This window comes from Nerophis lumbriciformis, linkage group LG06 (genome assembly GCF_033978685.3).
Source record: "Nerophis lumbriciformis linkage group LG06, RoL_Nlum_v2.1, whole genome shotgun sequence".
Taxonomy (NCBI): Eukaryota; Metazoa; Chordata; class Actinopteri; order Syngnathiformes; family Syngnathidae; genus Nerophis; species Nerophis lumbriciformis.
The window spans coordinates 13,723,172-13,746,057 of record NC_084553.2 but is presented as its reverse complement, the minus strand read 5'-3'; the positions used below and the strand labels follow the sequence as shown (position 1 = coordinate 13,746,057).

General features: G+C 40.3%; 1 protein-coding gene across 1 annotated transcript in view; it reads right to left on the bottom strand.

Annotated features, from left to right (window-relative positions):
• Positions 1-22,886, bottom strand: part of adamts17 (ADAM metallopeptidase with thrombospondin type 1 motif, 17) — a 58,314-nt gene that overhangs the window by 24,313 nt on the left and 11,115 nt on the right. The window contains exons 4-9 of the mRNA XM_061963750.2: positions 16,763-16,926; positions 16,604-16,687; positions 16,358-16,509; positions 13,476-13,519; positions 4,138-4,243; positions 3,634-3,774 (exon numbers count right to left, since the gene is read on the bottom strand). Of these exons, the coding sequence (XP_061819734.2) occupies positions 3,634-3,774; positions 4,138-4,243; positions 13,476-13,519; positions 16,358-16,509; positions 16,604-16,687; positions 16,763-16,926 (691 nt within the window). The remainder of the gene's footprint in view (positions 1-3,633; positions 3,775-4,137; positions 4,244-13,475; positions 13,520-16,357; positions 16,510-16,603; positions 16,688-16,762; positions 16,927-22,886) is intronic.

The following is a 22,886-nucleotide window of genomic DNA, read 5'->3' as shown; positions in this document are numbered from 1 at the left end:
TAGTGAATTAGTGAAGTGAATTATATTTATGTAGCGCTTTTCTCTAGTGATTCAAAGCGCTTTACATTGTGAAACCCAGTATCTAAGTTACATTTTTAAACCAGTGTGGGTGGCACTGGGAGCAGGTGGGTAAAGTGTCTCGCCCAAGGACACAACGGCAGTGACTAGGATGGCAGAAGCGGGGATCGAACCTGGAACCCTCAAGTTGCTGGCACGGCCACTCTACCAACCGAGCTATACCGCTATATGTAAATGAGTTAGACCTGGCAGTGTCAATATGTAAATGTGTTAATATTTAAATGGTTTACAAAGTGTGTTATTGTTATTTGTCTACGAGTCACAGACAGTTGGCTAATTTATAAGTCATGTGACTATGTGAATAAATTAAAGGTAGTACGTGGTAATATGTAAATGAGTTTGTTACATCATCTTAATGTGTAAATAATTTTACACAGTATGTTATTAATATAAAGAAATGTTTAAATATAATTATGTTCATTAGTTAGATGCAGTAATGAGTCGGAGACAGCAGTGCTGACACGCTGTCTATAACTCATTTGCATATTTACACACTGTGTGCAAATATGCAAATGAGTCGACTACAGTACAGTCATCGTGGAAATGAGTTAGCAATCATGTAAATTACAGGCTGTGTGTCAATATGTAAATGAGTTTGTTACATCATCTTAATGTGTAAATAATTGTACACAGTATGTTATTAATATAAAGAAATGTTTAAATATAATTATGTTCATTAGTTAGATGCAGTAATGAGTCGGAGACAGCAGTGCTGACACGCTGTCTATAACTCATTTGCATATTTACACACTGTGTGCAAATATGCAAATGAATCGACTACAGTACAGTCATCGTGGAAATGAGTTAGCAATCATGTAAATTACAGGCTGTGTGTCAATATGTAAATGAGGTGAATGTGTAGTGATAATATGTAAATGAGTTTGAGACAACAGTGCTATTTTTAAAAATTGCTCGGAGATAGTGTGTTGAAATGTAAATGAGTTAGACCTAGTAGGGTCAATATGTAAATGAGTTAGGCAACAGTGTAAGTTTGTTAATGAGTTATACAGGGTGTTAATGTCTATGTAAATGTAAAGCAAATGAATTACCATGCCAGTATGTGAATGAGTTAGCTATATCACGTTAATTTGTAATTGAATTACATATTGTGTTGTTCCATCCTTCCATTTTCTACCGCTTGTCCCTTTTAGGGTCACGGGTCTGAGTTACAGACTATTCCCTAATATGTAAATAATTAAGACACGTGTGAATATGTCAATGAGTTCGATGCAGCAATGAGTTGGACACAGCAGTGCTAATATGCAAATGACAGTGTGTAAATATGTAAATGAGTTCACTTTCATTTCAATATATATTTGACTTACACAGTGTGTTATTGATGTATGGAAATGAGTAAGAGACAGCTCGCTATGTGTAAATGATGTGTGAATATGTTAATGAGTTAGACGTAGTAATGAGTTGGCGACAGTCTCTAACTAATTTACATATTTACATAACATGTGTTATATGTGAATGACATGGCTATTGTACAGTGTGTCAATATGTAAATGAGCTGGACGTAGTAGTGGTAATATGTAAATGAGTTCAAGACTGCAGCGCTAATTTGTAAATGGTTTAGAGACAGCGTGTCAAAATGCAAATGAGTTAGACACAGTGGTGTTAATATGTAAATGAGTTAGATACAACAGTGATGTTCTTCAAATGGGTTGGAGATAGTGTGTTAAAATGAAAATGAGTTAGACCTAATAGTGTTAATATGTAAATGAGTTAGATACAACATTGCTATTCTTTAAATGGTTAGAGATAGTGTGTTAAAATGCAAATGAGTTGGACATAGTAGTGTCAATATGTAAATGAGTTAGACAGCAGTGCTAATTTGTAAAAGTGTTGGAGACAGCGTGTTAAAATGCAAATGTGTTAAACCTAGTAGTTTGACAAAACCCAAAACCAGTGAAGTTGGCGCGTTGTGTAATTTGTAAATAAAACCAGAATACAATGATTTGCAAATCATTTTCAACTTATATTCAATTGAATAGACTGTAAAGAAAATATATTTAATGTTCGAACTGAGAATTTTTTTTTTTTTTGCAAATAATCGTTAACTTCGAATTTAATGGCAGCAACACATTGCAAAAAAGTTGGCACAGGGGCATTTTTACCACTGTATTACATGGCCTTTCCTTTTATCAACACAATTATTGAAGCTTTTCAGGTGGAATTATTTCCCATTCTTGCTTGATGTACAGCTTAAGTTGTTCAACAGTCCGGGGTCTCCGTTGTGGTACTTTAGGCTTCACATTGCGCCACACATTTTCAACAAATCTGGACTACAGGCAGGCCAGTTTAGTACCCGCACTCTTTTACTATGAAGCCACGCTGTTGTAACACGTGGCTTGGCATTGTCTTGCTGAAATAAGCAGGGGCGTCCATGATAACGTTGCTTGGATGGCAACAAATGTTGCTCCAAAACCTGTATGTACCTTTCAGCATTAATGGTGCCTTCACAGATGTGTAAGTTACCCATGCCTTGGGCACTAATACACCCCCATACCATCACAGATGCCGTCTTTGAACTTTGTGCCTATAACAGTCCGGACGGTTCCTTTCCTCTTTGTTCCGAAGGACACGACGTCCACAGTTTCCAAAAACAATTTGAAATGTGGACTCGTCTGACCACAGAACACTTTTCCACTTTGCATCACTCCATCTTAGATGAGCTCGGGCCCAGCAAAGCCGGCTGCGTTTCTGGGTGTTGTTGATAAATGGCTTTCGCTTTGCATAGTAGAGTTTTAACTTGCACTTACAGACGTAGTGACAAACTGTAGTTACTGACAGTGGTTTTCTGAAGTGTTCCTGAGCCAATGTGGTGATATCCTTTACACACTGATGTCGGTTTTTGATGCAGTACCGCCTGAGGGATCGAAAGTATCATCGCTTACGTGCAGTGATTTCTCCAGATTTTCTGAATCTTTTGATGATATTACGGACCGTAGATGTTGAAATCCCTAAATTCCTTGCAATAGCTGGTTGAGAAATGTTGTTATTAAACTGTTGGACAATTTGCTCACGCATTTGTTGACAAAGTGGTGACCCTCGCTCCCATCCTTGTTTGTGAATGACTGAGCATTTCATGGAAGCTGCTTTTATACCCAATCATGGCACCCACCTGTTCCCAATTAGCCTGTTCACCTGTGGGATTTTCCAAATAAGTGTTTGATGAGCATTCCTCAAGTTTTTTGCCACTTGTTGCCAACTTTTTTGAAACATGTTGCAGGCATCAATAATATATTGGCAAAAAATTAAGTTTTCGAGTTCAAACTTTACGTTTTTTGTCTTTGCAGTCTATTCAATTGAATATAGGTTGAAAAAGATTTGCAAATCATTGAATTCTGTTTTTATTTACACAACTTGCCAACTTCACTGATTTGGGGTTTTTCAAATGAGTTAGACATGGTAGTGTCAATATGTAAACGAGTTAGACAGCAGTGCTCATTTGTAAACGTGTTGGCGAAAGCGTGTTAAAATGCAAATGGGTTAGATGTAGCAGTGTTAATATGTAAATGAGTTGAAACGCTGTGCTCACGATCAAGTCACCTGAGAAAGGTCTCCAGGTCATCGCGACTGCAGGACGACCACGAGAGGTCGCTGGGGTTCCTCCCCTTCACCCATTCGCCAGACATGATGTAGGCGTGGCCAGTGCAGGTGGCGTGATCGTCGTCGTGGCTCATCCCCATGCTGGGGAGCACACGCCAACATGCGGTCATGTGACCAGCGGCACTGTCACAATGCAACTATGGAACTGGCCGGAGGTCAAACGATGTCACGGCGAGCCCCAGTCATGTGACCTGTCGGCGAGTAACACTTGGACGCCATTTTGCTGGCCGTCGATTGCATCCACACAGCTGCCAGATGATGACATCATAGTCGTTCACCCTCAATGATGTCATTTTCCTGGCTCGTTTACAAACGTCTGATGTGAGTTAGGCAAATTTAGCCCTTACATAACGTGCCTACACACACACACACACACACACACACACACACACACACACACACACACACACACACACAAGAGTTACAATCCAGAAGTGCACTTACTTGTGTCCAAGCTCGTGAGCGATGGTGAAAGCCAAATTGAGTCCGTTGTCCTCGGCCAACACACACTTCCTCTTGGCGCTGCACACTCCGCCCAAGTAGGCGATACCTGACACACACACACACACACACACAGACCCACACAAGGTGAACACACAAACACGTGAGGACTGTAGCAAAGTTAATCAAGTCAGTGCGGAGAGAACGTTCTAGATGAGGTCATAGCATCTCCAAGGTTACATGTGTTGTTCTTGGATAAGAACACATGATTATGTTGTGGAGGGGGGCTTTTACGCACACAAAGAGCGTGTGTGTGCTGTCATTGTGCTGCTGGATTAACACGTTACACACGACAACTGACATGACATCATCCACATTGTGTGTGTGTGTGTGTGTGTTTGTGTGTGTGTGTGTGTGTGTTACATAGTTGTCGTCTTTGTCAAAAGTCTTCTGTCTGTCCAAGTTCAGGTCCAAGCAGTGCTGCTTGTGGCCGTTTGTAGCCTGTAGCTAATTTCTAAATGGCCTTGTTGGCATTCTAATATTAGTAAGCTACCGTATTTTCCGCACTATTAGCCGCACCTAAAAACCACAAATTTACTCAAAAGCTGACAGTGCGGCTTATAACCCGGTGCGCTTTATATATGGATTAATATTAAGATTCATTTTCATAAAGTTTCGGTCTCGCAACTACGGTAAACAGCCGCCATCTTTTTTCCCCGTAGAAGAGGAAGTGCTTCTTCTTCTACGCAAGCAACCGCCAAGGTAAGCACCCGCCCCCATAGAACAGGAAGCGCTTCTTCTTCTACTGTAAGCAACCACCCGCCCGCGTAGAAGAAGAAGAAGAAGCGCGCGGATATTACGTTTCATTTCCTTTGTGTGTTTACATCTGTAAAGACCACAAAATGGCTCCTACTAAGCGACAGGTTTCCGGTTCATGAAAAGACGCAATCTCTCCATCCGCACACGGACTACTATTTCACAGCAACTGCCTAAAGACTTTCAAGAAAAGCTGGCTACTTTCCGTGCATATTGTAAAAACAAGATAGCTGAAAAAAAGATCCGGCCAGAGAACATTATCAACATGGACGAGGTTCCACTGACTTTTGATATTCCTGTGAACCGCACTGTGGATACAACGGGAGCACGTACGGTGAATATTCGCACCACAGGGAATGAGAAGTCATCCTTCACTGTGGTTCTAGCTTGCCATGCTAATGGCCAGAAACTTCCACCCATGGTGATATTCAAAAGGAAGACCTTGCCAAAAGAGACCTTTCCAGCCGGCGTCATCATAAAAGCTAACTCGAAGGGATGGATGGATGAAGAAAAGATGAGCGAGTGGTTAAGGTAAGTTTACGCGAAGAGGCCGGGTGGCTTTTTTCACGCAGCTCCGTCCATGTTGATATACGACTCCATGCGCGCCCACATCACGCTGGTTTTTAATATATTATTAAAGTTTGACTGACCTATCTGACTGTTTTTTTGACATTCCTTTAGCGCAGTTAGATGCGGCTTATAACACGGGGCAACTTATAGGTGGACAAAGTTTTGAAATATGCCGTTCATTGAAGGCGCGGCTTATAACCCAGGGCGGCTTATGGTGCGGAAAATACGGTACGTTTTTTTTGTTTTGTTAATTTTGCAGGTTTACACCTCAGCGTCAAATATTTGGTTACTTGACGAAGGATACCTGTTAGCATGCTAACTAGAGATGTCCGATAATGGCTTTTTTGCCGATATCCGATATTGTCCAACTCTTAAGTACCGATTCCGATATCAACCGATACCGATATATACAGTCGTGGAAGTAACACATTATTATGCCTAATTTAGTTGTGATGCCCCGCTGGATGCATTAAAAAAATGTAACAAGGTTTTCCAAAATCTCAAAGTTATGGAAAAAAATGCCAACATGGCACTGTCATATTTATTATTAAAGTCACAAAGTGCATTGTTTTTTTTGACATGCCTCAAAACAGCAGCTTGGAATTTGGGACATGCTCTCCCTAAGAGAGCATGAGGAGGTTGAGGTGGGCGGGGTTGGGGTGGGGGCTGGGGGCTGGGAAGGGGTATCGGGGGGTGTATATTGTAGCGTCCTGGAAGAGTTAGTGCTGCAAGGGGTTCTGGGTATTTGTTCTGTTGTGTTTATGTTGTGTTGCGGTGCGGATGTTCTCCTGAAATGTGTTTGTCATTCTTGTTTGGTGTGGGTTCACAGTGTGGTGCATATTTGTAACAGTGTTAAAGTTGTTTATACGGCCACCCTCAGTGTGACCTGTATGGCTGTTGACTAAGTATGTCTTGCATTCACTTGTGTGTGTGAAAAGCCGTAGATATTATGTGTTTGGGCCGGCACGCAAAGGCAGTGCCTTTAAGGTTTATTGGCGCTCTGTACTTCTCCCTACGTCCGTGTACCACTCCGTACAGCGGCGTTTTGAAAAGTCATAAATTTTACTTTTTGAAACAGATACCGATAATTTCTGATATTACATTTTAAAGCATTTATCGGCCGATTATATCGGCAGTCCAATATTATCGGACATCTCTAATGCTAACGCTAGTATGTTAGCTTTTGTTTCCGCTAATTTTGTAGGTATACACCTCAGTCATATGTTGGTAACATTAGCAGGCTAACTTTGTAAACTATTTTTTCAGGTACACACCTCAGAGTAATATATTTTGGTACTTGACGCACGTTGCGGTTAGCATTTTAACACGCTAAAATTAGCATGCTAGATAACATTTTTTAGCTGATTTATTAGGTATACAACTGAGTGACAAATATTTTGGTATTTTACTAATGCTAACTATTCGCACGCTAATGTAAGCATTGTACTGTTAGCAGGCTAGCTTTTTTTTTTTTTTTTAGCAGATTTTGCCAATATTGACGCTATCTGGCCAGCATGTTAACTGTTAGCACTTCAGTTAGGCTTTGGCTCTTTAGCATTCACACACAATTACTACTGAAATGGCATTGTTTCGTTCAGGGGTGCTCAAACTTTTTCGAATGAGGGCTACAAACTGACAAATCAAAGGAGGCTGAGGCCATTTAGGGAGTTTTCAACTTTAAAACCAGTACAATATATGCATTGTTTTAAAGAACTAGAAAATTACATTTCAGTAGAAATGTTGTAGAAATGCCGAAGAGCCAAAGCCAAATTAAAATGGTAGCGTCAAGTAACAAAAAATATGAGCAAAATGAGCTAAGAAAGTGAGCATGCTAACAGGACTATGTTAACATGCTAACAATAGCATGCTTACAGGTGGCATTAGTGAAATACCAACATTTATGAAACCTCCTAAATTATCTAAAAAGTTAGCATGCTAATTTTAGCATGCTAACTGTTTCATGCGTCAAGTACCAAAATATATTATTCTGACGTGTGTACCAAAAAAAAGTGTTGAAAATTCTAGCCTGCTAACGTTAGCATACATCAAGTACCAAAATATGACTAAGTTGTATACTTACAAAAATTAGCTAAAGGAGATAGCATGTTAACGTTAACATGCCAACAGGTATCATTCGTAAAGCAACAAAATATTACACACTGAGGTGTATATCTGCAAAATTAAGCTAGCATACTAATATTAGAATGCTAATGATTGTGCCGCGGGCCGTTAAAAAATTAGCTACGTGCCGCAAATGGCCCCCGGGCCGCACTTTGGACACCACTGGTCTAGTTCTTTGAAAAATATATATAATTATTGTATTGTTTTGAAGGTGAAAACTACCAAAGTACCAACATTTATGAAACCTCCTAAATTGTCTAAAAAGCTAACTGTTTCATGCGTCAAGTACCAAAATATATTATTCTGACGTGTGTACCTGAAGACGTGTGTACCTGAAACATGTGTTTAAAATGTTAGCCTGCTAACGTTAGCATGCATCTACTACCAAAATATGACTAAGTTGTATACTTACAAAATTAGCTAAAAGAGATAGCATATTAACGTTAACATGCCAACAGGTGTCATTCGTCAAGCAACAAAATATTTGACACTGAGGTGTATATCTGCAAAATTAACAACAAAAAAAGCTAGCATGCTAATATTATTTTGCTAACGATTGTGCCGCGGGCCGTTAAAAAATTAGCTACGTGTCGCAAATGGCCCCCGGGCTGCACTTTGGACACCCCTGGCCTAGTTCTTTGAAAAATATATATAACTATTGTATTGTTTTGAAGGTAAAAACTACCAAAATACCAACATTTATGAAACCTAAAATATCTAAAAAGTTAGCATGATAATTTTAGCATGCTAACTGTTTCATGCGTCAAGTACCAAAATATATTATTCTGACGTGTGTACCTGAAAAATGTGTTTAACATGCTAGCCTGCTAACGTTAGCATCAAGTACCAAAATATGACTAAGTTGTATACTTACAAAATTAACTAAAGGAGACAGCATATTAACGTTAACATGCCAACAGGTGTCATTCGTCAAGCAACAAAATATTTGACACTGAGGTGTATATCTGTAAAATTAATAAAAAAAAGCTAGCATTCTAATATTAGAATGCTAACGATTGTGCCGCGGGCAGTTAAAAAATTAGCTACGTGCTGCAAAGGGCCCCCGGGCCGCACTTTGGACACCCCTGGTCTAGTTCTTTGGAAAATATATATAATTATTGTATTGTTTTGAAGGTAAAAACTACCAAAATACCAACATTTATGAAACCTAAATTATTTAAAAAGTTAGCATGCTAATTTTAGCATGCTAACTGTTTCATGCGTCAAGTACCAAAATATATTATTCTGACGTGCGTACCTGAAAAATGTGTTTAACATGCTAGCTTGCTAACGTTAGCATGCATCAAGTACCAAAATATGACTAAGTTGTATACTTACAAAAATAGCTAAAGGAGACAGCATATTAACGTCAACATGCCAACAGGTATCATTCGTCAAGCAACAAAATATTTGACACTGAGGTGTACATCTGTAAAATTAACACAAAAAAAGCTAGCATGCTAATATTAGAATGCTAAGGATTGTGCCGCGGGACGTTAAAAAATTAGCTACGTGTCGCAAATGGCCTCCGGGCTGCACTTTGGACACCCCTGGTCTAGTTCTTTGAAAAATATATATAATTATTGTATTGTTTTGAAGGTAAAAACTACCAAAATACCAACATTTATGAAACCTAAATTATCTAAAAAGTTAGCATGCTAATTTTAGCATGCTAACTGTTTCATGCGTCCAGTACCAAAATATATTATTCCGACGTGTGTACCTGAAAAATGTCTTTAACATGCTAGCTTGCTAATGTTAGCATGCATCAAGTACCAAAATATGACTAAGTTGTATACTTACAAAATTAGCTAAAGGAGACAGCATATTAACGTTAACATGCCAACAGGTGTCATTCGTCAAGCAACAAAATATTTGACACTAAGGTGTATATCTGTAAAATTAACACAAAAAAAGCTAGCATGCTAATATTAGAATGCTAACGATTGTGCCGCGGGACGTTAAAAAATTAGCTACATGTCGCAAATGGCCCCCGGGCCGCACTTTGGACACCCCTGGTCTAATTCTTTGGAAAATATATATAATTATTGTATTAATTTGAAGGTGAAAACTACCAAAACGGCCCCCGTACCCTTTGATTTGTTAGTATGTGGCCCTCACTGGAAAAAGTTTGGGCACCCCTGATCCAGCGTGAAGGTTTGTCCAGTCCATGTCAGCCTTAGTCCCTGGGGACAAAAGTGGCCCACAACGGTCCAATCAGAGTAGAGATGAGCGAGTGTGCGATGAGACTCGTAAACGTGCTGAACGCTGCACTCTGCTTCCTGGTGTTCCAGAGAGGGAAGTCCTCCACTTCTACTGGACTTTGTTCAAAGGCGGCTTTGGATGAGGAGGACAAACATGTGAGGAGCAGCTGCTTTGGGGAGACGCAGTCCAAAGGAAAAAGTCCAGTAGCGTCGACTGTTTGTTGACACTTTGGGGAACCTTTCTGGAAGCTTAAATACAGGAGGCCAGCTGGGAAAATAAATAAAGAAAAACACTTTCATGGTCTCGGGGACGGTTCCAAGGACGCCCATCTTGAAGATACTCAACTCCTCACATGTGCATGAAAACCAGGGGACATTTTTTCGTCTCGAACATCGTTTTTTGTAGAACCTCTCTAGTAAGGACATATCTTGCTGATTGTATTGTACAAACCCCGTTTCCATATGAGTTGGGAAATTGTGTTAGATGTAAATATAAACAGAATACAATGATTTGCAAATTCTTTTCAACCCATATTCAATTGAATGCACTACAAAGACAAGATATTTGATGTTCAAACTCATAAACTTTATTTTTTTTTTGCAAATAATAATTAACTTAGAATTTCATGGCTGCAACACGTGCCAAAGTAGTTGGGAAAGGGCATGTTCACCACTGTGTTACATCACCTTTTCTTTTAACAACACTCAATAAACGATTGGGAACTGAGGAAACTAATTGTTGAAGCTTTGAAAGTGGAATTATTTCCCATTCTTGTTTTATGTAGAGCTTCAGTCGTTCAACAGTCCGGGGTCTCCGCTGTCGTATTTTACGCTTCATAATGCGCCACACATTTTCGATGGGAGACAGGTCTGGACTGCAGGCGGGCCAGGAAAGTACCCGCACTCTTTTTTTAAGAAGCCACGCTGTTGTAACACGTGCTGAATGTGGCTTGGCATTGTCTTGCTGAAATAAGCCGAGGCGTCCATGAAAAAGACGGCGCTTAGATGGCAGCATATGTTGTTCCAAAACCTGTATGTACCTTTCAGCATTAATTACAGATGTGTAAGTTACCCATGCCTTGGGCACTAATGCACCCCCATACCATCACAGATGCTGGCTTTTGAACTTTGCGTCGATAACAGTCTGGATGGTTCGCTTCCCCTTTGGTCCGGATGACACGATGTCGAATATTTCCAAAAACAATTTGAAATGTGGACTCGTTAGACCAAAGAACACTTTTATACTTTGCATCAGTCCATCTTAGATGAGCTCGGGCCCAGAGAAGCCGGCGGCGTTTCTGGATGTTGTTGATAAATGGCTTTCGCTTTGCATAGTAGAGCTTTAACTTGCACTTACAGATGTAGCGACAAACTGTATTTAGTGACAGTGGTTTTCTGAAGTGTTCCTGAGCCCATGTGGTGATATCCTTTAGCGATTGATGTCGGTTTTTGATACAGTGCTGTCTGAGGGATCGAAGGTCACGGCCATTCAATGTTGGTTTCCGGCCATGCCGCTTACATGGAGTGATTTCTCCAGATTCTCTCAACCTTTTGATGATATTATGGACCGTAGATGTTGAAATCCCTAAATTTCTTACAATTGCACTTTGAGAAACGTTGTTCTTAAACTGTTTGACTATTTATTCACGCAGTTGTGGACAAAGGGGTGTACCTCGCCCCATCCTTTCTTGTGAAATACTGAGCATTTTTTGGGAAGCTGTTTTTATACCCAATCATGGCACCCACCTGTTCCCAATTAGCCTGCACACCTGTGGGATGTTCCAAATAAGTGTTTGATGAGCATTCCTCAACTTTATCAGTATTTATTGCCACCTTTCCCAACTTCTTTGTCACATGTTGCTGGCATCAAATTCTAAAGTTAATGATTATTTGCACAAAAAAAAATGTTTATCAGTTTGAACATCAAATATGTTGTCTTTGTAGCATATTCAACTGAATTTGGGTTGAAAATGATTTGCAAATCATTGTATTCCGTTTATATTTACATCTAACACAATTTCCCAACTCATATGGAAACGGGGTTTGTACCATATGTCCCGGCAAGAAATCTGCATTATGAGAACTCCGGCTTATTAGTGATTCCCAGAGCCCAAAAAAAGTATGCGGGCTATTGAGCGTTTTATATTCGGGCTCCAGTACTCTGGAATGTCCTCCCGGTAACAGTTAGAGATAATACCTCAGTAGAAGCATTTAAGTCCCATCTTAAAACTCATTTGTATACTCTAGCCTTTAAATAGACCCCCCATTTAGACCAGTTGATCTGCCGTCTCTTTTCTGCTCTGCCCCCCTCTCCTGTGTGGAGAGGTTATCAGGTGACCACAGATGAACCGCTAGCTGTTCAAAGTCGAGACCCGGGGTGGAGCACTCATCTGTGCATCAGTTGGGGACGTCTCTGCGCTGCTGACTTGTCTCCACTCAAGATGATCACCTGCTGGCCCCACTATGGACTGGACTCACACTATTAACTAGATCCACTCGACATCCATTGCATCGGTCACCCAGCGGGGGTTCCCCACATCTGCGGTCACCTTCAAGGTTTCTCATTGCTTCCCATTGGGTTGAGTTTTTTTCTTGCCCTGATGTGGGATCTGAGCCGAGGATGTCGTTGTGGCTTGTGCAGCCCTTTGAGACACTAGTGATGTTCACCTTCACCCACAGAACTTTTGTTATTGTGAGTTTCGGTCGGACAGGTTTTCATGGCACACATTTCCGGTGTTGTGTTTTGCGCTGAGAAGCCACGGAGGTTGAGTTACTGCTCGATTGCTTATAAGAAATCGAAGTTAGCTACATCTTTTGACACTCCTCCTTCGATTACACGATACAATGTTTCATCAAATAAACGCGGAATTGATATTTGAATGTTTAAAAACGCGGATTTCTGAGAATCGAGAATGGAATCTGAATCGAATATACTTCCAAGAACCAAATGGACTTGTGTGGCGCACAAAGATTCACAGCCCTAATGATGACATCAAGGTAGTGTGTCCACAAAGGAAAACCTCCATCATTTTTGTCCACCTGTCCTCAGAAAAGGTGTCGGTCTGAATGATTTTTGCATACTTTTGTGAGTTTTGGCCTCTTGCCTACACGCAAACATATACTTTTGCGTGCTTCTGAATTATTTTCAAATGCAAACGGGTATGATAAGTCGTTGTCGATATCCTGTCTCGTCACATCTTTTTAATCAAATATGAGACCCCAGTCGGAAGAATGAGAGACAAATCTTCATCCCCACTGATTGGTGCCAAGTCCCCATCGGACATTCCTCATCGACCTCCTTCCTTTATTGTCACGTGCACGCTCTCATGCACTGTGTGCGCAGGAATGTACGCATCCTAAAGTGCCGACACGGACAAACACTGAGACACTCGTAGAACATTGGGGCCAACACACACATTCCACACTTGTACACGCCAGGCGCTTCCCAAAGCCAAACCAGAATATCTTAGCCAAAGAGTCCAGTTGGAAGGTCCTGGAATGTTCTTCCCTCCTCAGACACAACAACCACCAAGAAACAATAAAATCTGACATTCTCCGACTTGCACAGCAACAGAATTGTTGGGCCCTCCGAGGAAGATGATTATAATAATAAAAAAAGATGAAACTTACCCACAGTGTCGCAGGGCTCCTCCTTGTGGACACAGAAGTCTGTCCTGAAACACAAGAACACTTTTAGAACTTTTTGGACCAAACCAAAACCTGTTCTCATGGACCAATGAAATACTTCTGTCAGTATTGTTATAGCCCAGGCCTGGGCAATTATTTAGACTCGGGGGGCCAAATTTAGAGAAAAAAAATGTGTCTGGGGGCCGGTATATCTATTTTTAGGAACACTAATACAAAACCTCACAATAATGTCTGATTAAAAGCTAAAAACTTTATGACAGACTGCCTTAAAAACGGAATGGAATTTAATTTTTTTTACTGAACGAGACACCCAGAATATACATGAAAATAAAGAATTTACAATATTAACTATGAACAATAAAACACTGAATATTGACAAAATATGAACGTCATCCCCCCTCTCCATCGACATATTTTACAATCAAGCGAAACGCAATAAAAATGCAACAAACACAGCGAAATATGAACGCGAAGGGTAAAAAATAAACCCACCTACAATCTGATACATCACTAAGCTTTGGAACTTTGTTGTAAAAATCTCCTTGCGCGTCTGTCCCTGACACGCGCATTTCTGGCTGGTCGCTTTGGAAACACTGTGTGGAAACGCTCCCCACCCACACTGCTTGGTGCCTCGTCTGAGCTGCTGTGACTTATATTACCATAGTAACTAGTATATCATGCAAAAGTGCAGATTCCAACCATTGAAATACTTTGTATAGTTCAAGACTTACGGTAATTTGAAAACATCACTGCACATCATAATGGCAGCTACAGTTTCCATCTTAAAGATCTAAAACAAGTATTTGGGAATGTCCGGCGGGCCAAATTGAAAAGCATTAATTTGTCCAGGTCTGTGATAGGCAGACCTGTGTGTTTATTTCCGTACCTGACTGTTTTGGCTACAGCTGTTGCCTTCCTCAGAGGTTGACAAGCGACGTCATCGTCAATAAGTAAGCTAGCTAGATGATGCTAACTATGCTAACTATGTCATCATCGCGTGACAACCTCTGATGAAGGCAACAGTTGTAGCCAAAACCGTCAGGTACGGAAGTAAACACACAGGTCTGGCTGTGAGAATAACAAATTGCATAATTTCTTGAAGACCTAATGAACTTCTTTGGATTACTTCTGTCAGTACTCTTCAATAAGTCACTGAAAAATCAAAGCATACGGGGGGGCCATTTTGATATTTTTCCTTTTTAAAACCAACACAATATTTAGATTCATTTTAACCCTCAGGGCTCCCTTCAAGTTTGGTAAACATTAAAAGGTCCCAGGGACGCAAATTTCTTTTTTACTGTCAACATTTAAATCTCTAGACCAGTGATTCTCAAACTGTGGTATGTGTACCACTAGCACAGGTGTGTTAAAACTACGGACCGAAGGGCAAATGCGGCCTGCCGCCGTCTTTAATTTGGCCCGCGAGACTGGCAGAAGTTCAATAAGCAAACATGTCAGGCATGATTACATTTAGGGTTGCAACAACTAATCGATTAAATCGATTAAAATCGATTATAAAAATAGTTGGCGATTAATTTAGTCATCGATTCGTTGGATCTATGCTATGCGCAGAGGCAATTTTTTTTTTATTATTTTTTTTTTTAAATTTTATTTATTTATTAATTTTTTTTATAAACGTTTATTTATAAACTGCAACATGTACAAACAGCTGAGAAACAATAATCAAAATAAGTATGGTATGCTGTTTTTTTTCCAATAAATTACTGGAAAGGATAGAAATGTAGTTTGTCTCTATTATCCGATTATTAATCGAAGTAATAATCGACAGATTAATCGATTATCAAATTAATTGTTAGTTGCAGCCCTAATTACATTTAATCATTTGGCGGTCTCACAGGTGACATTTTGTCGCCATCCTGTAAATTTCACAAGTAACACAGGTCAGTGACCATAATGTGTACTTTCTTGAAATCACCATCACAACATGTACCTATATGACCCAATCCAAACAACCTTTCCGAGTCACGGCAAAAAAAAATTAAAAAAAAATTCAACCAGCACAAAAATGTAACTTTGTGGATATTACAAAAAAGCGTCCCACCGCCATTAAAAAAAATTAAATTACACCCATTTCAATCAATTGCAAGGCATGATGGGAAACATGCAAATCCTCTCTCCATGTTTGACTTTTAGCTGCTTGGTATTTCTGATTGATTACAAAGCTTTAAAGAGGTAGAAGTTGAACTTTCACATACTCTTAATATTCCAGAAAACATGTATACTTGCTGCATTTTCCACAACATAAACATAGATTCATGGATGCAATAGGTGTGCAGTAAATGAGTGTTTCTATGGTGACAGCCGTTAGTAAACCCAAAATTTTGATTTAAATAGGGCAGCCTACGCCACTTTTGCACTTGTTATCAATTGTACACACAGTCTTAGTAGATCACCCCCCAACACAGTGTGCAGTCTTTTATACTCTTAACACTGCATCTTGAAACGTGACAAAAAAACACTTAAAACTTTGCCATTTTTGACCCTGGAATGGAGCATTCTTTGTTTACATGCGAAACATTGTTCCACAGTGTGACTAAACGCGAGGGAGCGTCACGTCAGCGGAAGTAACGTGGATGTGTCGTGCGACAAGAGGCGGGGCTTATGATGAAGACAAAGATAAGCGGGAATATCAATGAGCGGCCATGTGACCAACAAGTCTTTGTTGTGTGCAGCGAGTGAGAACATCAGAGGAGGAAGAGGCGAAGTTCTCATTTAAGTGCGAAAACAGTCACCCTGCTGCAAACACACACACACACACACACCATCTGTGGACCAGGCTGTGTGTGTGTGTGTGTGTGTGTAGTTTTGCATGACTGAGGCGCGAACATGCAGAAACAGCCCACCTGGTGACCAGCACTGCCGTGTCCACAGGCGGGACGTCTTCAGCGGGAAGGTGGTTGGTTCCGAGGTAGCGCGGACCTCCGAACTCCTGATGCTGCCAGTGGCAGAAGCTCTCCAGGGACCGCTCGCCATGGTGGCCCACCTTCAGCTTCTCCTGCAGGGACACGTGAGGAAGGAGGGTTCTAATGGTTCCCCCACATTTACCTTTTTAAACGCCATCTGCCCAGGAGGTCAGAGGTGAGACTCACGGGGCGGGTGTGAAGCAGAACCAGCTTAGTGACCTGAATGTTGATCCTGACGCCAAGACTCTGGTGCTGGAACATGTTGTACACCTGCAACAACGTGGAGGAGGAAGATGTTGGTACGGTGGTTTTGCTTCTTTCGGGGTACCGGGGTGGCGCTCTCACCATGTTCATGACGGTCAACAAGAACCTCTTTGCGGCCTCGGCGCCATGGTAACGGACCATGTCCACGTCGGCCACCACCAGCGTCTCCACGGTGTATGCTTTCTGCAGTCCGATGACGTTCCTCTTCCCCCGGTTTTCCTGGCCAACCTTTGACTTCTTCTTCCCTGCAAGACCACATATGACCTCATCAGCTGTGCCGTGAAGATGGCCGACACGATCTGATAGCCCTACACGTCAGGGCCGAGTATGCTTGCTTCGACTAGATAACAGTGGTGTTCAAACCTTTACCCCTGAGAAAAAAAAAATTAAATCATGCGGGGGCCATTTTTAAAATGTATTTTCAAAACCATTACGACATATAGACTTTTTTTTAACTTTTAGAGCACGCTTCAAATTTGGTCCCGGGGACCCAGAAAGGTCTCATAAAAGGTCATAAAAATGTTTAAAAATGGGTCATATATTAATTATAGATATAGGACGAGAGGTAGAAAATGGATGGATTTTATATTCCATATTTTCCGGATCATAGGGCGCACCGGATTATAAGGCCCATTGCCGATTAATGGTCTATTTTCAATCTTTTTTCATATATATGGCGCTCCGGATTATAGGGGCGCGTTAAAGGCATACTTGCCAACCTTGAGACCTCTGAATTCGGGAGATGGGGGGGTTTGAGGTGGTGGTGGTGGGAGGGTGGGGTGTGTTGAGGTGGGCGGGGTTGGGGGGGCGGGGTTTGGTAATAGCAGGAGGTGTAAATTGTAGCGTCCCGGAAGAGTTAGTGCTGCAAGGGATTCTGGGTATTTGTTCTGTTGTGTTTATGTTGTGTTAAAGTGCGGATGTTCTCCCGAAATGTGTTTGTCATTCTTGTTTGGTGTGGGTTCACAGTGTGGCGCATATTTGTAACAGTGTTAAAGTTGTTTATACGGCCACCCTCAGTGTGACCTGTATGGCTGTTGATCAATTATGCTTTGCAGTCACTCATGTGTGTTTAAAAAGTATTATGTGACTGGGCCGGCACGCTGTTTGAATGGAGGAAAAGCGAATGTGACGACAGGTTGTAGAGGACGCTAAAGACAGTGTCTTTAAGGCACGCCCCCAATATTGTTGTCCGGGTGGAAATCGGGAGAAATTCGGGAGAATGGTTGCCCCGGGAGATTTTCGGGAGGGGCACTAAAATTCGGGAGTCTCCCGGGAAAATCGGGAGGGTTGGCAAGTGTGATTAAAGGGTTCATATTATTATAATTTTTTCTAAATGTAAAACACTTCCTTGTGGTCTACATAACATGTAATGATGGTTCTTTGGTCAAAATGTTACATAGATTATGTTTTACAGATCATCTTCAAGCCGCTTTCTAACAGTCGCTTCAAGATGCGCCGTTTTATGGGCGGTCTTATTTACGTCCCGTCATGTTTGTTGTAGCGGTGTAGCGTGCAAGGACGGCAGTGGGAGAAGTGTCAAAAGATGGAGCTAACTGTTTTAATGACATTCAGACTTTATTTAAATCAATAACGGAGCAGCATCTCCTCATCCGCCGGAAATGTGTCCCATGAAAAAAACGTCCGACCGGAACTCTCTAATAACTAAAGTTCCTTGGGTGAATAATATAAACTCACTACACCGGTATGTTTTAGTGCTTTCATTGCATATATAAGTAAGACCTTTACACTACTTTATATTGGAAATGGCAACAGCGGAGGATGAATGTCCCATAACAAGAAGATAGAGAAAAAGAAGAAGCTTATCGATTACGGTGTCGGCACAGACTACAAAGGCGGACACGCGCAATTTTTCAGGACTTATGCAGATCCCAAATACAGATCAGCAGGTACCAGAAGGTAAAAAAAGTTGCTTTTGCATAATATTGCGAAACAAAACGGCAGATGATATGTCTTACCTTAAACACACACCATAATAATACTCGTATTTGAAGCACAGTACAATCCGTCAAGCGGTGCGGCTTCATTGCTTACCAAAAGTCGTATTAAAACATTTTGATAGATTTTTGAGCGCCGTGTGTAATGTTCTATATCTTAAATGGAACATATAAAATGTCGGTGTTGTTTACCTGAGTCATATTGCAGTCTATGCGTATCTCTTATGTATGACTGCCATCATATTGCAGTCTACACGTATCTCTTATGTGTGACTGCCATTATATTGCAGTCTGCCCGTATATATGTTCAATATTTACCGTATTTTGGTCATTTTAATCATTGATTAAATCAACTGATTTCTTCCGGGCATTGATTTCCGTTTCCACAGCAGCGCACGTATGACTTCCAGCAACAAAGTCTTCAAATGCGAGTGTTTTCTAATCATGGCGCAATTGGTAACAAACAACAAAAACTACTATTTTTGGACAAATTAGGATTCACAACCTTATCTTTTTGAAGCTGAATGTACGGAGGATGAACCGCTGCTTATAGAAGCGAGCACAAAAGAAGAGTGAGACATTGGAGCAGACGGAAGCCGACAGAGTTAGGTGAAAGTAACTCGAAGCTACAAAATATGGAATTTGGAGCCAAGCTTTTTCGACATAAATGGAGTGCTTACCCCAAAATAAACCGGAAAAACGTCCCCAGCCAGCTGGACCAAACATACAACTGTCCATCGAGTTAGTCACACTTTAAATTGATCATGATACACGCAGCACGTCATGCGTGTTATTACAACTACAGTACATCCGCTGTGTGGCTAGCTGTGCACAAACAAAACATGAAATGTGGGCTAATATTTTACAGATATTGTACTATGATTGTTCATGTTTTCAGTCAGTACAGATTGGTGTCCTATCGCAGTGTTATGCATTACAAACTCAAACGTGTTTCGTGCGGACGCAAAATCTAGCTTGTCTCTCTCGCTGTAGTTAGCTTTTACGGCTAATACCGAAGCACGCCGATGTGTTACTACGCTAGAAAAGTGCTCTTACAATAACAATGTCGCTACAGTTTGGTTATTATACAGGCTACGGAACATAAATGAAGTATTGTTGGCGGTTTTTGAATGCATTTTTAAAGCGATTTAGCGGTAGAATTGATTGCTACCATTAGCTGCATTGCTAGCCACCGAGAACGAGCTGATTTTTACATGTTAGAATCCTTTTTGTCTTCTTATCTGTCTATAAATTGTTTTTTTCAATGCTTTTTTTGTTTAATTCCCTTTTTGCCATAGAAGACTTTGTTTTGTTTATTGCAAACACAAAATATTTAAAAAGTGGAATATCTGATGCAAAATAAATGGAGCCTTAAATTAGTCAATAATTCATGACAACATTGATTAGAAATCTTTTTTTTCCCAGCAATGACAGTTTTAAAGAAGAAAAAAAAACAGCCTGCATGGCAGCTTTCTGTTATTGTTTATTTTTTTTCTCATTATATTTCACCTGTTTTTTCTTTTAATAGTTTTTTGTAATAGTATTTTTAGAATGTGCTGCGGGCCGCAAGAAAATGAGCTGCGGGTTGCACTTTGGACTCCTAAAACATCCTGGTCTTTGTTCAGTCCACAAAAGAGGCTCAAGAGAACCGGGCCAGAACCAGCGGGTCCAGTAAGCGACCATCCAAAACGCTGACGGTCGTCTCATACATTTTATTCATCAAACATGGCCACTTCATTAGGGACACACGATTATCATGACTGTCAGGTGCATGATGGATATGCTAATGAGGTGCCGCGTGTCCTCTGGCATGTTAATAAAGAGCTGAGCTGTTCTAGAAGCTTCTTAGCAACATGACCCACTTCCCCCGCAGTCTGAGGACGCTGTTTCTACTCAGGAAATCAAACTCGCAAGCACACGCGCCAACACTAACACCCCGAAGAAAAGACAACAAAGACACTTTTTCTTCCTCCCAGCTACTCTCTTACACTCCTACTGATGACAAGACTCATCAATAATGAGCAAATATTCTCTGATTGGACAATGGTTTATATTTAGCATAGGCATCACGACACTCTGCCCACCTTTCAGATAAAAAAGAATAAATATGACGCATTCAAACCTGATTATTTTTCACTAATACAAGCCAAGGCCTCACTTACTACAGCGCCCCCTGCTGTTTTTTTGTTTCAATGCTGAGCAGTGACACAGGCGCAGCTAGCTAAGTAACAAACTTTAAGCCAAAAAGTGTCAAACTCGTTTTAGTTTAGGGACACGTGGCAGTTATGGCTGCATTCAGAGGGCTGCTTGTAACAGTGAATGTATGAACATGAATGCATAATCGCCGCATTATATTAAACACACAATTATTTATGCCAGTGGTTCTCAAACTGTTTTCACCAAGTTCCACCTCAGAAAACACTTGGCTCTCCAAGTACCACCATAAAGACTAATATTAATATGCAGTGGCATAGTAGGCCTAAATGTTCATGAAAAACAAAGCAGAGGTTTCACTCAACAAATATATTTAATATTTTTGGCCAGTGTAATAATAACACACACTTTCAACTGTTGCACTGTGTTTGAATATTTAATTAGGGTTTCTTTGGCATACCACTAGATGGAGCCCGGGTACCACTAGTGGTAAGCGTACCACGGTTTGATAATCCCTGAATTATGCGTATAACTATTTGATTTCTGTACATACAAATTGATGGATAACACACTTAGAAGTAAAAACTTTTTTTTTAATCAATTTTAAAAAATTATGAATCGATTTATAATTGGAATAAATAAAAATTGAGATTCAGATTTATATTATATATATTTATATATATACACACACACACGTATGTGTGTATATATATATATATATATATATATATATATATATATATATATATATATATATATATATATATATATATATATATACACACACACACACACAGGTAAAAGCCAGTAAATTAGAATATTTTGAAAAACTTGATTTATTTCAGTAATTGCATTCAAAAGGTGTAACTTGTACATTATATTTATTCATTGCACACAGACTGATGCATTCAAATGTTTATTTCATTTAATTTTGATGATTTGAAGTGGCAAAAAATGAAAATCCAAAATTCCGTGTGTCACAAAATTAGAATATTACTTAAGGCTAATACAAAAAAGGGATTTTTAGAAATGTTGGCCAACTGAAAAGTATGAAAATGAAAAATATGAGCATGTACAATACCGTACTCAATACTTGGTTGGAGCTCCTTTTGCCTCAATTACTGCTTTAATGCGGCGTGGCATGGAGTCGATGAGTTTCTGGCACTGCTCAGGTGTTATGAGAGCCCAGGTTGCTCTGATAGTGGCCTTCAACTCTTCTGCGTTTTTGGGTCTGGCATTCTGCATCTTCCTTTTCACAATACCCCACAGATTTTCTATGGGGCTAAGGTCAGGGGAGTTGGCGGGCCAATTTAGAACAGAAATACCATGGTCCGTAAACCAGGCACGGATAGATTTTGCGCTGTGTGCAGGCGCCAAGTCCTGTTGGAACTTGAAATCTCCATCTCCATAGAGCAGGTCAGCAGCAGGAAGCATGAAGTGCTCTAAAACTTGCTGGTAGACGGCTGCGTTGACCCTGGATCTCAGGAAACAGAGTGGACCGACACCAGCAGATGACATGGCACCCCAAACCATCACTGATGGTGGAAACTTTACACTAGACTTCAGGCAACGTGGATCCTGTGCCTCTCCTGTCTTCCTCCAGACTCTGGGACCTCGATTTCCAAAGGAAATGCAAAATTTGCATGGTTGGGTGATAGCCTCCGTGCTTTTATACTGTCTATATATATATATATATATATATATATATATATATATATATATATATATACACACACACACACACACACACACACACACACACACATTCAGTGTATTCGTTAGGTCAGGAAAAAACACAGAGGCTATTTCATCCCTACAAGCCTGTTTCGCAGGTTTCTCTGCTCTTCAGGGGAGTTTATTGAAGTGTCTATATATACATATACACACACACACACATATATATATATATATACACAGTATATATATACACAGTATATATATATATATATAAATCTCAATTTTTATTTTTTCCAATTATAAATCGATTCATAATTTTAAAAAATATATTTAAAAAAAATATTTTTTTTCAGAATGAAATTTTAAAAATACGTTTTTAGGCCATCTCAATGCTTACTCGCTGCCTATATATGTCAGCA